General features: G+C 43.0%; 1 protein-coding gene across 1 annotated transcript in view; it reads left to right on the top strand.

Moving 5' to 3' along the window:
• The window catches only part of DPP6 (dipeptidyl peptidase like 6), a 408,745-nt gene extending 391,783 nt beyond the window's left edge, over window positions 1-16,962 (top strand). Inside the window, exons 18-26 of the mRNA XM_086467441.1 lie at window positions 4,025-4,123; window positions 6,462-6,531; window positions 9,636-9,830; window positions 10,550-10,604; window positions 11,490-11,595; window positions 12,473-12,531; window positions 15,031-15,103; window positions 15,203-15,276; window positions 16,816-16,962. Of these exons, the coding sequence (XP_086323567.1) occupies window positions 4,025-4,123; window positions 6,462-6,531; window positions 9,636-9,830; window positions 10,550-10,604; window positions 11,490-11,595; window positions 12,473-12,531; window positions 15,031-15,103; window positions 15,203-15,276; window positions 16,816-16,962 (878 nt within the window). The remainder of the gene's footprint in view (window positions 1-4,024; window positions 4,124-6,461; window positions 6,532-9,635; window positions 9,831-10,549; window positions 10,605-11,489; window positions 11,596-12,472; window positions 12,532-15,030; window positions 15,104-15,202; window positions 15,277-16,815) is intronic.
• Window positions 16,963-20,285: the final 3,323 nt, after the last annotated feature.

Here is a 20,285-nt window from a genome sequence, read left to right as displayed (position 1 = left end):
GCAGAGCTGCCATCACAAAAGCTTTCTGTTTAGGATATGAAGAAGACAGTGGTTTGGGCGTGATGTTTGTTACCAACTTTCTTAAAAACTGCACAGTCCAGATCTCTCTCTCTCCTTTTGTTAGTCTTTCACAAATATTGATATATGTCCTACTCAAAAATAAGACATATTTAGCTTAATCTACAATTTTCGGGGGAAAAAAAGAGCACTCTGATATGGATTACCAGGTTGAACGAGAGAACACAGAGGAGTGAGCCCCACAAGTTGTACCTCTGCCTGGTTCCCTGATCTGTTCATGGGGATTGTAGCACTTATTGTTTGGTAAGGCTTTTTCATGCTAATGATTCGTATCTACACCAGTGTGAAGCTGGACTTATTCCAAATACAGATTTTTTTTTTCCCCTCAAAATCTTTGGTACTGGCTGTGGCCATTGCCAGACTGGTTAGGACTCCCTGTAGAGCCCAAAGAGCATGAGGTTTCTAGGGTTCCTCCTTCATACCTATAGTAATACAAATTATCCAGAAAGATCAATTTTTTACCCAAAGTCAGCATAGCAGGAAGCTTCAGATAGGCAGCCTTTCTCCATCCCTTCTCTACAGGGGTCTTAAACCAAGGTGACGCTTTCTCTCTTTCATGAGTCTCAGAAGACTTCATAGTGGGGTGTGGGACTGAGTCTTACGTGAAACCAAGATTTATCTGCTCCTGTCATTTTGATGGTAGACCCTTATTTTTTCATTTTAATGTGGAGCTTAGCCCAGCCTTAATGTGCAGTTAGGGACTTCAGGCATTTCTAGGATCCAAATGATTAGCAACACCTTTATTCTAGTTGCTCTGTATGTGACCGGTTTATCAGGTATCAGTTTAGCTTAACTGGATGAACAGCAACTCACTGCTGTTGTCTCTGCAAAGGAGCAGAGCAAGCCAGGAAATTTGGCTCTCAAACTAAGGTTTTCTGTGAAATGCTGAGTTGCTTCATTTTGCACTGAAGGTGGTCAAAGGAAAGACTCCTGTGGCACCAGGACATGTAAGAAAAGAGCACAGCATCCATCTTGCTTTATAGAGTTTCTGTGTGTTCCCTGTTTTCTTAATTTCTGTTGGCAACATGCGTTTCAAGCCCTTACCCCACCTACAAAAGTTTTGCTTGTAATCAGGATATGTAGAGTGCAATCCCAAATTCTGATTGAATTTTTTTAAATCAAATTTAAAATCAGATTTGTGGCATATTGTACTCTTTGCTATTAAAATAAAATACTCAGTAGTGTCCTGTCTAGTGTCAACAGTGTCCAATATTGTTAATCATTTTCCATAAATTTTTTTCCAATTAAAATGTTCCTTTGCAAAGAAAGACAAGCATAAAATTTAGCAGCATCCTGCAACAAGGTTAAAGCAATATACTGCTGCATGACTGCCCTGTAAGGGCAGCAAGAGAGATCTTTTCTTCCGAAGCAAAGCAGCACAATGTACCCTGCACCATGGCTTAAACCATCTGCCATCATCTTGCTTACGGAGTGACTGTGACATAAATATGTCTTTTCCTTGTGACTCGGTTTCCCCACTGGTCTATCATTTCAGGATAAAAATGCCAAGGTGGAGCTGATTGATTTTGCTGTCCAGAGGATGTCTTTCACTGTGGAGCCAGGGTTATTGCTGCTGGCAAGAGTAGGCTAGGGGTATAGCTCCATGTGCTGGTCTGGTCCCCTGTGAAACTACTTCTATTATAAACATGCAAAAGTTGGCACTTGTAGCTATTGTGGTCTACAAAAATAGAATAATTGCTTTTTTAAGTAATACTGAAAGCAAATTTCCAGCTCCTAGCTTTTCACTCTTCCTGCACCAGTGACCATTCATATCTCAGTCTGTGCGCAAGGATGTATCAGCTCTTCTTCCCAGCAGAGACCTGGGCTTGGCAGTGCCCTTGCTGAGCGTAACTCCACAGCAGCCCTGGTGATGCCTGCAAGGCTCTTCAGCCCACAGAGGCTGTTGCCACAGGGCCAAGAGAGTTTCTTAGCTCTGACCTGCAGCTCTGAAGTTGCTTCCTTTTTTTCCCCCTTAAACACAATACCTTAGTTTTACCATAGATGTGGAGGTGGCTGACTGGCTGTAACAGCATGTGCAGGATAGTGCTCTCATGAACTGTGTTATAGCCTCCTGTATAGTTTTACAAAATACTTTTAGATTAATAAAATGAGAGATACTGTAAAACAGAAGCGGCAGATGAAGGGCTTGAAGAAGTAGTATAAAACACACCAAGACGAGTTTTATTTTGACAGATGTGTATGTGTAGCATTTATTACACAGAGAACTTGATCTAGTCATGCACAGAACACATCCACTACTGAAATTCATGACTTTATGCATATGATTAGCATTTCCCCTGGTTCCTTTTTTTCCCCTCATTCTTTTGCTTTTGAATAAAGGGCAACTGACATGTTACTGAATTTATTTATTTAATATGAGCCCATTACTCTATAAAGGGAGTTTTCCTCTGTATTCTGCAATAATCTGATGATAGTGAGTTGCACTGAATATTATAGCATGCTTACATTTAATTAAGCAATGACCATTTGTACTCTACAGACTCAAGCTCCCTGTGGTCCTAAAGCAGAAAAGAAAGTCCTTTAGGAGATATGCCAATCTTTTTTATTTCCTCCACAGTCTTCCTGGCTTTCTGTGAATGCAATTATATGAACAAATAAAATGGCTTGACTAAATTCCCCTACGTGGCAAGCCCCTTTCTGCTGATAAAGCTACTTGTGTGTGCCATAATTAAATGAGAATCTTAATATTTAACTAAACCTAATAGGCTGTTGCTTTGGCACTTTCGTGGGGGTTGTGGTTTCAATAGAGATGAGCCAGGCTTTTCAGAAGCAGGGTAAATAGTCATTGAACCAATATACTATTGCTGAAAGAAGGGCATGTTTTTGTGCTGTGCCTGCCTGTGCAGCAGAGATGGGCAATGAGAGCGTGATAATCAGGTACCATAAGTATTATTTAAGGAGCTGGGTTTACACATCTATTTATCAGTCTGTCTCGAAAGGGAAGTTACAGTCAGTGAAACATAATTTAGTGCAAAACCTCAAACCCTCCTTGGGTTCACATGGCAGAGATAATGCCCTGGAATTGCCCTGGTTCAAACCAGCCTGATGCCATGGGGGTGAGCCCTGGGTGAGCTCCCCAGACCAGGATTCACTGCCACCACAGTGGGATACCCCCCGGCCTTTGAATCCCTTCCCCATGGGGCTCAGGAGCCTCGCCATCACCAGGAGACATTTCCCACCACCTAGAACATAGAACCTGAAGTGTCTCCTAAAGGTGGGTGACTTCCTTACCAGCTGGGGAGGACTAGCTCTTTCTGATGTTGGAGGTAGATGCTTTTTCTAGAAGAGGCTCGGTGGTTAGAGCACATGGCCAGGATGAGGGGAATAAACGTTAAATCCTGGGAAGGAATCCTCTATTTCAATCTCAGACAGTCCTTGAGTAAGATACAGAAGCAAAATGAACAATTCTTGAAACACTCTGAAAGCCAAGACTTCTCCAAAACCTGATGTTGCAGGCTTGTATGATCTTTGTCCACTCTTCTCTCCCCATGGCTTTCCTTCTCGTGGGTTTTTTTTCTTGTGTAGCAGCACAACCTTGTCCTGAAGCCCTCCATAGTCTCTTCACCTCCCGCATTTATTATGTGTAACTTGAGCACAGACTTGAGAACTTCTTCATTTGATATACAGATTTACATGGCAAGTAGATATCTAACTGGGACCCATAGTACTGCCTCAACACAAAAGGTCACATTCCCATTTGCTGTAAATCAGCTGAACATCACTGATTTGGGGAATATAGCTTTTGCTAATGCAGAACCTGGAAGTAGTTTCAAACGCTTAACTGAATTACATGTCTGTGAGGACTAGAAGGAAATTCTTTTGTAAGGAAACTTATGTTACAAATATCAAGGTGGCTATAAAATGTTAAAATGCTTTTTCACGAACAATGCCAAAAGTTTTTGTGATCTTGTGCTCCTTCTTTCAGAAATTTTTGAGCTGGAGATAAATGAAAATGTGCAGCTGACTGTAAATGACAGGCAAATGCCTAAGGTAGAATACATGGAAATCAAGATAGACGATTACAGTAAGTAGCACCTTTCCTCTCTCTTATTTTTCTTTTTCTTTTTCACTGCTGTTGCTGTGAAATGATACAGTCATCTTGGCTAGACTGGCAGGAGGAGAAATTACTTTGGCTCTCAATAAACTCATGCAGTTTGCAAAGCACTCTCTTAGGATGTGCTACATAAGGAGGTTATTATAGAGACAGCGTTTGATGAGAATGCAGCTGAAGAAAGGCAAAATGATAGGGTTGGGGTTTTTTTTTCCTTTTAAAATTTCTTTGTGGAGAAAAAACCACTCTGGGAAATGACACGGTGTGGTGCCCCCATTGTTCAGGGCATTTGCCCTAGCAGAACTGGTGTATTATTTGAAATGGTTTTGAAGTGGGATACCGTAGGTGCTGGTTATAGCTGTGGCTGCCTTTCAGTATACAATACTGAACTGCAGTGAATGAAGATGACTGGCTGATGACTGCCCATCAGAATCATTCAGGATTCTTTCAGAAGCCACATCATTTGATAGGGTTGAAAAAAAAAACAGCTTTATGAGAAAAGCCGAAAGGGATTTCACCTGGAGTAAACAAGGCAGAAACTTGAAGCAGTTTATATCTGCAGCTGGTGCATTACTTGTACCACTGGTATAATCATCCCCCACATATCTATATGCCAGAGAGAAAGAGGAAAGCCTAGTGGCAAACAGCCAAAGTGAAAGCATTTTCTGCCTGTCTCTGTGGTTGTACCTGAAACAACTTAAAAAGTGTCTCCTCTGGCTGTAAGCAGATATCTTACCTGTATGTGGAAAACTCACATACTCAGAGTCATGCAATGACTCCCAAAAATCACAGTTTATGTGTATGGTGGCAACTAAAAAAACCTCAAAGGACTTGGGCTCAAAGTATGACCCATAATATTTCCCAGGCCAGAAAGGAGCATGCCTCTCAGATTGGCTGCAGTGAAATAAAGGCAGTGAGGTGTGATGGATAGTACATTACTCATTTCAGCCATTACCAGGTGTTATAAAATCTGAAGCAAAGAGAGACAGTTGCCATTTGTAAAGGATTATAAAGGCCCTAAAACGTTCTGCTTGCCACATGGGCATCTGTAACATAAACCAGTGCATGAAATTACAAGAACAGACCTGCATTTCCAGGCCTTGTGGACAGGAAAAGATGGGGAAAGAGCCTGTCATAAAGATCACATCTGTCCCCACCGTGAGCCAATTCGTAGTGGCACTGGCAGCTTATTAAGAATAACTCAATAACTCAGCTTGATGCAAAATTTCTTAACTGCAGGTATCATTGAAAAGCAATTCTGGTTAATTAACCTAAAGTGTGTGTGTGTGTGTGTGTGTGTGTGTGTGTGTGTAATAAATACAAACTGGCTGCAGCCATGTGGCTGTTTTTCTGTGCCCTCCCTATATTTTCAAAGCTTTGGGCTTGACAGCCTCGAGAACACTGCACGTAGTGCTTAGTTCTATTTAAAGTCAAGTGATGGCCTTTTTGGCTGTCCCTGGGCCATTGATCCAATTTGCAGCTATTAGCATTCAGATGGAATAACTAATTAGGCGGAGTGTCAGACAATAATTGCAAAGCAAACCACTTAAACCACATGGTTAATCTGTGTATTAATCTACTGAAAATGCTCCTAATACTGATTTAATTGCTGGGCCTTTGCTAATCTGGATTATAGTTAACATTTTAAAAATAAATGTGTGTTTGTTAATGTGGGAAGCATTTGTATGGCAGCGTTTTTGGCTATTGATACGAAGCCATAGGAAGCAGTTAAATGAAGCTTTGGTGAGCATGTCCCTCACTTACATTGGTTCAGTACCAGTACAACGAAGTGGGCTTCGGCACCGTTACCTCTGTTTTACAGCAAAATTAAGCCTTCTGGAAGTTAGGATTAAAATACATGCTTCTCTGTCTGTCTTCACACCATTATAGCAAAATAATCCTATTTTCTCCCCCAGCCACCATACTTAATTGGGTTTTAAATTATCATTTTCATCACAAATTTTCCCCCTCCTCTGCTGCCCTGAAATATTGATTTCTGGCTGCGTCATTCATCCAGTTGCCAAAAAGGAAAATTATAGCTATTGCCAGATGTTAATTGAATGCTGTAAAAGTGATGCATGACTGAACAGCTCGTGCTGTACTCCCAATTTACATTTCTTGTCACTTCGGCTATCATAATATGAGTCTTTTCTTTGACAACATCTGTTTCTAAGGTGTTATTTACCAGTGCCTCTGATGAAATGCCATTTTGTTCCTGCTCATAAGTGGTCAAAACACCAGAAAAATCTATTAGAGTCATGCCAGTGTCCGCACACTGAAGACATGTTGTTATTTGTTTTTTCTTTCCTAGAATTGCCAATGCAGATCTTAAAGCCAGCAACCTTTTCAGACACCGCACACTACCCCTTGCTTTTGGTTGTGTAAGTTCTCGCTCATCCTTTCTTTCTGTTCAGATTATTAGGGCAGCATGGAAACCTCAGCCATGGTCAGAGCCTTTTAAGATATCTTTTGTACAATGAATGCCAGGCTGCTTTAACACCAAAGTCCAGCACATTTGTCCCAACCTCGTGTCTCACCTCAGAGCTGGGAGAGGCTAGATGTGGGTCCCTTCTCTCCTGTGTTTGAGCAAAGGTTTCAGCTCCCAGGAGGATGCCCTAGTGAAATCCTGCAGAGTAAACTGTAGGATTTTGTAAAGTTGTTCCACGTACCCTCGCAATTCAATAATTTTGGGGGCAGAAACAGGAGGGGGAGGAATGAAAGATAGACGTTGACTTTCTGTTCCAGTGCTTGGGACACTCACCCTGCACTTAACAGGTAGTTTTAGAGTGGCATGCGGTCAGCCTTACTGCAGCTTAAATTTTAGACACCCTCATGCAGCAATCCTTCCCATGGAAATGCCGGTGTTCCCTGACATGACGGTAAAGGGAGAGCTCGAAGCCTTTGAAGATCTCCACGATGTTAGCATTTATATTAGGTAGATAGGATTTCCTTCTGGCAGGCACAGCAGATGGATATTTCTTTCTGCATCATTTAGTAATAATAATACACATTACTGAGTTTTTTCTGGCAATTTGGAAAGAAACTGGGGGAGGGAAGTCACTGACCTTGGAAGAACCTGTTTGGCCCTGGCAGCGTCCCACTGCGTCACTTGCTCCCTGACAGTGAACACCCCACAAGAGAGAAGCCTCATGCAGAAGCAATGAATGCCTGATGAATGCCTGAACACCATCCTGCACATCCCTCCATGAAGGACAAAAACACTGCAATAAGCGTGTTGTTACATCACAAAATTACTGCAGAAAAAATGTACTTCATTATACAAGTGCTTGAGGAAGATTGCTACTCATCAAGCTAACAGCACTTGATTAGGCTGCCTCTGAAGCTGGATGTGCCTGGGTCTCGCTTGAATAAATGCAAATGACTGAAGTCACATGCACACTAAAATCCTGTAGTAAGTTGCCCGATGTCTCCAAGAACCCCAAAACAGACAAGAAGTTGGAAGTGACAGTGGCTCTACAGTAATCTCAGTCCTAAAATATTACTTATAATTGTCATCATCATCTCTTGATTTTTCCAAGCTGTCTGGCTGAAGTGGGGCTGATATTTCTCAAGACACTTCACCTGTACAGGGTCGGGCTTTAAGCAGAAGGGTGAACAGGGAGTCTTGCCCACCCCTTACCCTTACTGACCAATTTTGGGCCAACATAGGCATTTTTAAGCTGTTAGTTTTATAGCTTTAAAAGTGTCCTTTCCATATGTACTTGTGTGAAGTAGTGGTGACAGAAGTGATTGACAGCTCCATCTACAGCCGCTTTTAAGAACCCCATGGGAGAGGGAAGGTCTGGACTGGGTGAATGGGGGCAGTAAATGAAAATCCAATGCTTGCCAGTAAAGGAAAGCACGATTGATGATTGCAAGCTTCAGCCAACATGTTTTGGCAGTGCCAGCACACCCCGAAGGCAGGCTTCTCACAGAAACCCCTCCACCAGAAAAATACCATCTTTGGGAAATGTAGAAAATAGGTATAGATTAGAGCAACTGTAAAAAGGGAAAGCTCAACTGACCTCTCCGTCGCTGCCCTCGTTTACTTACAGGAGAAATCCTGCCCAGTTAATGATGTGCTTACTAGGTTTGTTCAAAGCTCAGATTAGCTCAGCGGTAGTTGCTGTACAAAGAGGGAGGCAGAAACCTGCAGCTTCCACCCCAGCCTCAAAACGCATCCCGCGCAACCAGCCTTCTGCACATCATCATTGCAGAGACTGGTCTCCCCTTCTTGAAATCTGCCCTGCCCTACGATGCATGTGGGGGCTGCTGGTCCCCATTGCCGTGTGTGGTGGATTGACCCTGGCTGGACACCAGGTGCCCACCAAAGCCACTCTGTCACTCCTCTTCCTCAACTGGACAGGGGAAAAGAAAAATATAACAACAAGCTTGTGGGGTCAAGATAAGGACAGGGAATTCACTCAGCATTTACTGTCACAGGCAGAACAGACTCGACTTGGGAAAAAATGTAATTTAATACCAATTAACTGAGAAATAAAAACAAATCTTAAAACACCTTCCCCCACCCCTCCCTTCATTCCTGGGCTTAACTTTGCTCCCAATTTCTCTCCCTCCTACCCTTGAGCGGTGCAGGGGACAGGGGGTTGGGGTCAATTCATCACACTGTTCCTGCTGCTTCTTCCTCCTCAGGAGAGGTCTCCTCACACACTTCCCCTGCTCCAATGTGGGGTCCCTCTCACGGGAAGCAGTCCTCCATGACTTCTCCAGCATGAGTCCTTCCCACGGGCTACAGTTCTTCACAAACTGCTCCAGCGTAGGTCTCCTTCACGGGGTGCAGTCCTTCAGGAACTGACTGCTCCAGCATGAGCCCTCCTCACGGAGTCTCTGGCAGCAAACCTGCTCCAGCGTGGGCTTCTCTCTCTCCATGGGCCACAGGTCCTGCCAGTTGCCTGCTCCAGTGAAGGCTTCCCATAGGGTCACAGCTTCCTTCAGGCACCCACCTACTCCAGCGTGGGGGCCCTCCACGGGGTGTAGGCAGTCATCTGCTCCACCGCCCATGGGCTGCAGGGGACAACCTGCCTCACCATGGTCTTCACCACAGGCCGCAGGGGAATCGCTGCTCCGGCACCTGGAGCACCTCCTCCCCCCGCCTCTTCACTGACTTTGGTGTCTGCAGAAATGTTTCTCTCACATTCTCACTCCTCTCTCTTGCTGCAACAACTGCTGCACAATAACATTTTTTTTCCTCTCTTAAATACGTTATCACAGAGGTGCAACCGCTGTCGCTGATAGGCTCGGCCTTGGCCAGCGGTGGGTCCGTCTTAGAGCCAGCTGGCGTTGGCTCTGTGGGACATAGGGAGAACTTCTAGCAGCTTCTCACAGAAGCCACCCCTGTAACCCCCCTGCTACCAAAACCTTGCCACACAAACCCATTACACCACAGCAAGCTCATGGCCCCAGGGAGGGCATTTGGCCTGTGCCTGGTGCCATCGCCTTTGCTTGATGCCTATTTCTCTTTCAGAGATGGGACGCCAGGCAGTCAGATCGTAACAGAGAGATTTGAGGTGACGTGGGAAAGCGTCATGGTCAGCTCTCACAATGCCATCGTGCTGAAGTTCGACGGCCGCGGGAGTGGCTTCCAAGGCACTAAGCTATTGCACGAGGTGAAGAGGAGACTGGGCCTTTTGGAAGAGAAGGATCAGTTGGAAGCTGTCCGGTGAATGACACTGTTATTGAAGAAATTAATTCATTAATGATAATTAACCCAAGAGTCTCATTAGTCCTGGTTGCTTTAATGGTGTATAGAGTAGAGCAAGGAGGTGGAAGGGAAGGACAATGTAGTCATGCAGCTGTGACCAACTGATGGTATGTGAGAGAGGGCTCATGACAGCCAGTGCAGAGGGAGAAAAACAAGCCTTAAACAGAGCTAAATTAGAGCACTCTTATTTGTATCACATGTTCAAAGCTTGTTTATTTTTAGCTTTGTACAGTCGTATAGCTACAATCAAGTAAGCTGGCATATCAGCTCCTACATTATTTTTTTTGCTGGCCTGGTAGTTCCATCTTTAAACCCTTAAACTTTTCAAAACAGAAAAAGCAGTGCAAAACCCTAAATGTCAAGTCCTGTCATATTGTTAGGTTTATTCTGCACGTAATCATGCTAAAAATACTATCAGAGTAAGTGCAATAGCATCAGCTTTGTTATGACTTTCAGAGGTAGTGCAGGTTATTTGTTGCCATTCCTTGGTCAAATCCAACACAACAGGTTGCAAGATTAAATCGAACAGAGACTCATCTGAAAGCAGTGTGAATTTAGATTGTCTGCATCATTTTTCTGTGGCCACCCCAAATTCAGCCTGATGAAAATCATACTATGTTTGCTGTATCTAAAAGTAATATATTTTTAACTGTTTTTTCTCCTCTCTCATGTTCTAGGACAATGCTGAAGGAGCATTACATTGATAAAATGCGAGTCGGTGTGTTTGGGAAGGTAACTTTTTCCCGTTGTTCCTCTGTGCTGTCCTAGTTGGCTGATGTGGCTAAGCAGCTGAGCTAAATCCTGGTTTACTGAATACGTCAGTGGTGACTTCTTTATTGTTATTTATTTTTGATATAGATTGCTTCTTGCTCAGAGATGTTAAAGATGAAAGCTTTCATTTTATCAATGTATTAGTCAATGGGTTTTTTTTTAAATTAACTTCCAAGTGCAGAAAGTGACTATTTGTCAGAAAAACGTTGTCAGTTCGCCTTGCAAACTTTCATTTCATTTTCATCTTGTCCCTGAAGACCTATGGGAATGTGGGTAGATCTAGCTCGTGTCATACACACGTACAACAACAATATTGATTTCTGAGGCTGACTCGTACCACAGTGTGTGTCCGGCTGGGAAACAGCAATTGCAAAATACACAGGGTTTGAAATGAGAATGGGACTGCAAGTAGAGATTGTTTATTGTGGGAGATACAGGCTTAGAGTGAGCGAAGAGAGCTGCATGTACAGCAGCACCTCTGCAGGGAATTGTTAACAGGCTGACAGCAGACGCTGAAATTGTGATGTCCATTTTAAATAACGAAAGACTGGCGTGATACATTGGAGAGGTAACATATGTGATCAGACCCATGGCCGTGATGTGGGATGAAAAGAGGCAAGCTCTTGGGCACACGACCATCCTGCCTTCAGCAGAGTGCAACAAGCATAGAGCTCATCTGCAGCCACAGCTGATGAAGCCAAGGAGATGTCCCTTATTTAGTGGTTTTTCAGGGCAAGGTATTAAGGGCTCTATAATGCTGAGAGTTTGCTGCAAGGTCTCAGCTGCCCTGTTTCTGTACCCAAAAGCAGCAAGACCCCTGATGCCCCTGTCCCGTTTGTGTTCCAGGATTACGGTGGCTACCTGAGCACTTACATGCTTCCAGCTGGTGAAGAGAACCAGGTGTTTGCCTGTGGAGCTGCTCTTTCCCCGCTGACAGACTTCAAGCTATATGGTAAACCCCATCTCAGAACCCACAGACCCTCTTGATGACCACAAATGATTTTTATGCCCTATCCTTTCCCAGTTATTTTCTCCTTCCTCCCCAAGTTCCTGCTGGTTTTGTATTGTGTGTCTTCTTAGGACTAGCTATAAACCTTTTATCCCCCTCAAGAGCAATTTTGCTGGCACCGGTGGGATGAACCACTGTGGTCAGAGTAATAAAATTACTTTTATTACTCACTGCTTTTAAATAAAGGAGAATGTGCTCTAAACCCCTCCACCTTCTGACACCAACCTGCATCACTGCCTTGAATGTGCTTCTTTCTTACCTGAACCATCCATCCATGGGAGCTGTGATCCAGCCTGACCGCCTCATCCCCTCTCTGATGGCAATACTGCACTGCACACAGTGGTCCTTTCTCTCAGGGACGCCAGTTCCCTTTGCACTTACTGCCAGTGAAAATCAGGGGACTGCCACGAAATTCAGTGGTGTTAAGTGAGGCTTCAGGTCCCCTACAGTTATCCCTGAGACCAACGGGAGCTTGCAGTAGGGTGTTGATGGAGATGGCCCCATGTGAAAGGAGAAGGGGACACAACATGATAGTGCTCTTCTCCTCTCATATCTGATTGCATTAAAGGGAAACAAACAAACAAACAAACAAACAGGCTCTTCTGTGACTTATTTAGAAACCGTAAGTACATGGTGGTAATGAAAGACTGTAGTTGCATACATATTCTTAGTGCATTTTCAAGCTTTTAGAAATATGTCCTGTGTAACTAAGGCAATGTTAGAAAACAAGATCTTTTTTAGCATTTGCAATATTTGACTCAGAAGCACCAGTGTACTCACTTGTGACTGAAAGAGATGTTTTCTTTATTTTCTTTTCAAGCTTCAGCCTTTTCTGAAAGATACTTGGGCTTGCATGGGATTGATAACAGAGCATATGAGGTAACTGCATGGACACTGCATTTCCCTGATAAAATGTGAACAGGGTTTTAACTCTTCCTCATTATTCCGCTGTATTCTCTTTTGGGGAGGGAAAAAGGATATGTAAGACAGACTCACCAGTGAAACTCTGTATTTAAAAGGCAGCAAGGTGTCCTTCAGCCTGCTTACTGCTTTTGTTGTCCTAATAGTAATGATATGGTTTTCATTGATTAGCCTTCATGTCTGCCTCTCTAAATTGGGTAAATACAGTTATTCCAGTTTTACAGATTGAAAGAGCTGACGCTGCGTGACTCAGATGTGCCCAAGTGGACACGATGTCATGACCTCCTTTAACATTCACCCTGATGGTTTTGACACTTTGATTCTCTCTGAGGTATAAATTTGACCCAAAGTCAAGTGAAGCTCAGCTTCTCTTGGTGTTTTCAATGTAAGCACAGATATGATATTTCAGGTAGGCAGAACTCTGTGCATGAGCAGGACATGGAAAAGGAGACATGTCACCATTTAACGAAGATATTTTTTAATATGTATGGTGGGATCAGTTGGTTCATGTCTTCTCTCCTTCAATTACTTGGAGGAAAAATCTAATAAAGAACAGTCATACAAACAAGATGTGTTATACAGAAAACATTGTTAGGCCTACTGAGCCTTGTCTTCAGCTAGAAGACATGGAGGCAGCAAAGGTCTGAGACTGGTTTCTTACAGAGAAGGCAGGTAGCACCCTGTGCCCCTGCAGTGGAAGCTTTTCTTGGCTATCTAAATACTGAGTTCATTGTCTCTCAGATTTTGCACTCATAATCTCTAGATCATTGCAAACACTTTTAGTTCTTTAGAAACTTGAAGGCGGGTCAGTAGAGGTGAAAGCAAGGGAAAATATCCCAGAAATGAGAGCTTCGTATTGCCATGTGCACTTTGTGTATGGAAAAGCTGGCCAAAGCAAATAGCGGTACTTTTGGTTGACTTGGGATTAACTGCTAGGAACAGCACCTGAGCTCTCTGCAGAGCATGGCACGGTTCTGGGTACGGACCCTAACTGATACACACCCCCTACATGCCACAGCTGAACCATGAATGGTTTAGGGAGAAGAACTGTTCCTAACCCATGGACCAGATGTGAACTTTATGAAAATCACCTAATTTCAAGACTTGATGTAGACTCCAAAAAAAAGGTGTATTATCATGTGGTAGGTTACAGCTGAGGGAGCAAAAAGGAAGGAGCCATACAGGGGGAGAACAGAGTGCAAGATATGTGCATACACCATCACAAGACCTAAGCATTACAGCTAGCAATCTGAGAGAACTCATTAAATTAGTCCAACAAAAGAGGGAAGATCAGAGGGCACTCTTGCAAAATTTGCTAACACTTTCTAAATCCATACAGAGTGTGGAGCTGCAAGAAGGTCAGAACAGGCCTGCATCCACCAGAATTTCCAAAAACTTGCCTCTAGTACTAAGGAAATGCGCAGAGCCACTTCTAATGTTCAGGATTGCTTTATCTTTTAAATGAGGAGAGATATATGTAAGCTGTAATGTAACATGACAATGATCGTTTCTTGATAATACATGCCAATGTTTTTAGCCAGCTAATTTGACCTCCGTAGACAGGCATGGAAGGTCCTGTTGCTGTTGGAGATGCTCTTGTCTATCTTCTGTAGAAACCACTTAGGACAGTGGGAAGATGAAAACAGGTGAAAGATAGGATCGATACAAGGATGTCTTAACTGAAAAACACATTAACTCATGTAAGTGAACTAGATCTAGGGCACATGCATTTAAACAGTGAAGGAAACATGAATTTAAGTTGAGACAGCCATCCTTCCCTGCCCCCTGTAGAGCAGTAGCATCTGTGATTTGAGACGTACATTCCTTTTGCCGCTCCAAGACTTTTTTGGAGTCTTTTAGGGCCTCCTTGAGACTTTTATGCTTCTGAACAATGCAGCAGAAAATGGAGAGGTCCTTTATTTCTCTTACTCAGTACCATTTGCAGTCACTTAGATTTGTATTTCCCCTGTGCATCTGAAAGACAGTTGGGGGCAAAGGCATTCTCAGCAGTGGACATTTGAATTTAGTATTGGATCCTCCCCTGGGCTGTCAGAGATCATTGAGATTGGCTTTCAAACCATACCAAAGTCAATCCAGCTGTCCGGGGAGTTCTTAGTTATAGGCACCTGTACACGCTTTTCATCAGTGTTTTGTGTTCACTGGAAATTCACTTGACATTTTTTATGTGTTCTGCAGTTCAGGCTTTTGGTGAACGTTATCAGAACAGATGGGGGTCTCTGACCTCTTTCTGCCACTGATACTGAGCCTGGAAGGGCAGGGTGGGGGTCTATTTTACCTCCAGACTTACTCAAGTAGCCAAGAGAATCTGCAGTGCTGTTGTCTGCTTGTTGTCCCTGTGATAAAGTATCAAATGGAATTAAATGCTTCTATTTTCTCCATACAAATCGCTAATTTCTAGCAAGATTTTTAATCTTACGGCAACCTTTACCTTCACAGATCACTAAATTAGCACACAGAGTCTCATTACTGAAGGAACAGACATTTTTGATCATTCATGCTACTGCTGATGGTAAGTTAGCCCATCATTTGAGCTCGTTATAGGTTCGGGATGGCTTTGATTTTTCTTAATTAAATTTGCCTCTTTAATGATTGTAATCTGTTCTTACAGAAAAAATACATTTTCAGCATACTGCGGACCTTATCACACACCTAATTAGGGCAAAGGCTAATTACAGCTTGCAGGTACAGTATGTGTTTCCTTTTTTCATATTTGAACCGTTATTTCCCAGTTTGAACTCAAACTGGTGTTAAGAAGCAGGCTTTGAAAAGCCACTTGTAAACACAGCCTGCCAGTAGGAACAGCACCAGCATATAATGTGTTCCTGTGTACTCACGTGTTTATTTGATGCCACTATTTTGGTTTGGACAGTTGTAGAACAGTTATTAAATTACAGTAAATTAGGTTTTGAGAGACATATCTCTAAGGAATTGATGCCTGTTGACTTTCTTTGGGAACAGCAGGCAAAATTCAGGATGAATTACAGGGAAACAGGGACCCAAATTAAATCAACCAGAAAAGTTGAGGAGAGAAATGTCACTTAGATCTGACATATTCTGGTCTAGAAATCCCCTGTTTACACCGAATTGCATGTCTGATTTGCTGAGTGGCCTGTGTCCAAGCCATTAAAGCTTTCAAAATGAACCCATCCACCAGCCATAGGGGTGATCCCTACCCTCTGCTACATCCCAAGCCACAGCCAGGAGAGTGCAACTAACCCAGGCTCAGTCTGTGCCAGGGGCCATGCTACAGCTCAGAGTATTGACGGTTGTGTTGCAGTGCCCAAGTCCTACTAACTCTTAATTTACTGAATACCAGCTCCCTCTGGCTGCATTTCTGCGGAGCTTCATGTGATGGGTATGCTCACTCCATCGTGCTTCAAAGGCAGATAGGATGGAGCACAGACATAGGAGCTAAGCAAGGAGCCTGGCACGGATTTGGTCAGCGCTACAATGACTGAGGTGCCCCTGCACATTTCCCAGTGCAGAAGCATTAGTACATTGGAGCTTGAAGGCACCAATGGGCTTGATGCACCTCAAAGGTTAGTTGAGGACTGAATGGAGGGCTGAGGGACCTACATCTTGTATTGAAGTACTCAGAGCAGCAGTGAGACACCTCAGTCCTGCCTGCAAGCGTCCAGCCCTAGAAACTAACTTTTCCCTCTTCCATATCCCAGCCTAGACAACCCATTACAATCCTTTTGCGTTCCTTTGACATGTACAGAAGTGACCTGTTCCATTTAAATGTAAAGATGTGTTTAAACTACTTCCTTTCTAACTTCCCACATTTTTTCTGTTTAATTACTTCTCCGGCAAACTTTATTCCAATTTTTTACTTAATGATATTTTTTCTTTAAAGCCCTTGTTTTAGTCAGTAAAGCCTAAAGCCATTTCTCTCCACAGACTTGCTGTGGGTTTTTTCCAGTTTTCACAAGAAGCAACACTGTTATTTGTAAGTGTGGTCTGGTTCTGTTTAGCCTGAACTTGTTCAGAATGGAATTAAATGGAAAATCATCCCCCAGAAAGTTCCTTTTGAAGAAAGATGCAAGCCTGTGCTCAGAGTGCTGTGGTGTCTGAAATACCTGGGACCTCGTGCATCTACAGGAAGACACGTGGTGCTGAGAAGAAGCAGTGAGCTTGCAGGCCAGCTCGAGCTGCAGATATGGATGGTCAGTCCTGAGACTTCAAGCTCCTAATGGTGTGTATTTGCCTGTTTCTTTGCAGATTTACCCTGATGAAAGCCATTATTTTAGCAATGCAGCACTGGAGCAGCATTTGTACAACTCCATCGTCAACTTCTTTGTGGCATGTTTCCAAGTTCAGGACAAACTCCCGATAGCCCCACTGAAAGAGGAGGAGGACGACGATTAACCCTACTTGTCCGTGCTAAGCACAAGGCAGATGTTCTCTAATATGCAACTGGATCATTTTCCTGGTGAAAGAGATGTTACGTTGTTAGCATGTATTTAAAGAAAACTGAAAGCAGCTCATCTGCTTTACTTGACAGCAACTCCTTCCTAAATGGAAGAACATTAAGCATGGTGAACTCAGCAGAAACTGCTGTCTGAAATGAATCCATCACAACCAACATCTTCTTTGTTTTGGGTTGGGTTTTTTTTCTGTTTTTTTTTCTTTCTTTTTTTGTTTACCACAAAGTGACTTCTAGCATGAAAGTGGTAAGACATTGAACTTGAAGGAACACCCCAAGAAACCGCTCTGAGGACTGGAAGATTTAATGTCTTTTTGCATTCAAGCAATCAAGCAGTAGCAGTGAAATCCATCATCCATATTAAGGTTACTATAGTTAGCATCACACTGTGTCAGAAAGAAACCTAACCTAATACATGGAAAAGATTATAGCACAATTATTTTAAAGGATACTGCTTCATACGACTTGCCTGCTCTTTCCCATGTTCAGAGGTTTGTCATTGCTACAGGACACACAAATTCAATTGTATGAAATATCACCATAGTTACAGTGATCTTTGCCTTCCTCTAATTATTTCTTAATTTTGTATAGCTTTTACTTCTGTTTTCATTGGGTCTCATGCTTACCATGTTAGCTTCACAGCTTGTTCTGGATGGGGAAAAAACATACACTGAATTAAACAACTCACTTTAGACCTTAGGGGTCTAAAGAGGCAATGGGGGTCAAGGTACCCAGACATTAAAAAATTAGTTAGAATAAAGCAAGGGAAATCTCAATCTCATGTTCCTGGCATAGGCTTTGCCTGCAAGATTAAGTATTTTCTTTGGCAGCCTTGAAAAATATGCACATAAATAAAGTAAATCAGCTTAACACTTAGGTATTTTTTATTGTACCATAGAAAAATATGCGACGGTCACAATTATTGTTTTTCTTCTTTTAGTATTGGAACAATTGGTTGGCAACCTGTTGGGGAACAGCTAGATGAGGCTATGGTAGGAGGAATTTGTACTAGATACTTCACAGATCATCTCATAAAGCCATTTAAACAGAACCAGTGTGCAGAGGTTTATTGCACATGCTGTCTGCAGCATAGTTTTATTCCAGGTCAATGATTAGCAGATTCCAAACACATTTGATTTTCTCTTCTGCTAACACTAGTTTTGCCAAGCATAAAAGAAAAACAAATGGGAGCATTTTTGCTTTAAAATATCTAACACTTCATTATAGCAGTGCAAAGCAACTTTTAAAACTTCTTGTGAAAACATTCGACTGTCAGAAAGAAATCCAACCTTCATTCACTTCCACTTACTGCGTTATAAGAATTTTGACTAGTGTCGCTCCTTGTAAAATATTCTGACCAAATGTACAGCCAGTATTAATACTGTATATTTCATTTTGTTGTATATAAGGGAATGTAAGTCAGTTATTTGTCAGGTCCCCAATCCAATATTAGTCTTGTGTTCAGCATGCATGCGATAACACTTCTTTGCTGATCAGGACTCTTTAGAAGTACTAGCTTGGAAATATAACAATTAATGTAATTTCTTTTCTTGTTTTGACAGCTTGAATATCAATGACGGTTTCTACTTTTTACATAGTACTGTGGGTAAACTCACATCCTGACAGCAATGATGATGATATGTTTCCATTGTGTTCTTTAGTGTGTCTTTTTTATTATCTTTATTTTAAGCTTTGAATGTTGGTTGTACTTTGACCATCATGAAAAATATATTGATAAACCACAGAGATTACTTAGTTTGGTTTTGATTATCTTCTTTCATTTACAGTGCATCGACATTGTGTGAACAAGAACTACAGTATAAATCTGCTTTATCCGGCAAAATGCCAAATAGACAATAAGAATGCTGCGTGTCCAGATTTTGCTACACTGAACAGGCTCAAAAGCCTGAAATGAACTTGACCTGAGAAATGTAAAAATCTGCTCTGTCCACAATCTTTTGTAGAAAGAACTTTAGGATGTGGCATGGTAGTGTTTGTTCATTCATGGAATAAAACATTATTTTACCACCCTGGTTGCTACTGCTGTTATTTAGTGCTAAGTACTTAAATAAGCATCAAGTTGCTGGAAGTGCTCTCCCTGGTTGAACTGAGCCCAAACTCCAGGATGCAGATAAGAAAAATGAAAACAAGTCTTTATAAATAAATACGCATTGCCATTTAGTCTGCCTGTAACCTTGGTACATGGTGTCACCACAGTAAATGGTGTCGTGGTTTAACCTCGTCTGGCTTTTGAGGTGTCGTGGTTTAACCCTGGCCAGCAGCTCAGCCCCACACAGCTGCTTGCTCACTTCCCCCCAGGGTGGGATGGGGGACAGAATCGGAAGGGTAAAAGTGACAAAACTCGTGGGCTGAGATAAAGACAGTTTAATAGGTAAAGCCAAAGCCGTGTGTGCAAGCAAAGCAAAACAAGGAATTCATTCCCTGCTTCCCCTCGGCAGGCAGGTGTGCAGCCACCCCAGGAGAGCAGGGCTCCATCACGTGTAACGGTGACTTGGGAAGAGAAACATTATCACTCCGAACGTCCTCCCCTCCTTCTTTCCCCAGCTTTATATGCTGAGCATGACGTCATACGGTATGGAATATCCCTTTGGCCAGCTGGGGTCAGCTGTCCCAGCTGCGTTCCCTCCCCACTCCTTGTGCACCCCCAGCCCACTGGCTGGTGGCATGGGGTGAGGAGCAGAGGTGGCCTTGGCTCGGTGTAAGCGCTGCTCAGCAGTAACGAACACATCCCTGTGTTATCAGCGCAGCTTCCAGCACAAACCCAAACCACAGCCCCACACCAGCGACTGTGAAGAAAATTAACTCTACCCCAGCCAAAACCAGCACAAGAGGAAAACATGAAGTAGCACAAAGTGGGTTCAATCCCAAAGTAGCAGTTAATGGGAAGACCCGTTTCAGCCTCTAGTCTTTGGAAAAATGCACCTTTCCTCCCTTTCTGCCTGCTGGCCTGGCACACGGGCTTCCTGAGGTCATCAGCCAGGCACGACAGCTTGACCAAAGATTTTATTGCCATTTCATCCATTGTCCCTTTTCCCAAAAGTCTCTTGTGAGTTCTGAAGTGGGAACAAAGCACTAAAAGTTCCTGAGTCTGCCATAGCAGATTTTTCTGCAGATGACTGTCCATCAGGAAAGGGGCAAGCCAGAGGAAGAAGGCATTCCACCTGAATTCAGACATTTGTTTCCCTTCAAGACAAGAGGAGAGCCAAATACCTGCCAGGGCCATCCTCCTCCCTCGAATGAGCAG

The sequence above is a fragment of the Leptosomus discolor genome, chromosome 6 (assembly GCF_034619465.1).
Source record: "Leptosomus discolor isolate bLepDis1 chromosome 6, bLepDis1.hap2, whole genome shotgun sequence".
Lineage (NCBI taxonomy): Eukaryota > Metazoa > Chordata > Aves > Leptosomiformes > Leptosomidae > Leptosomus > Leptosomus discolor.
This window is presented reverse-complemented; position numbering and strand designations above follow the sequence as displayed.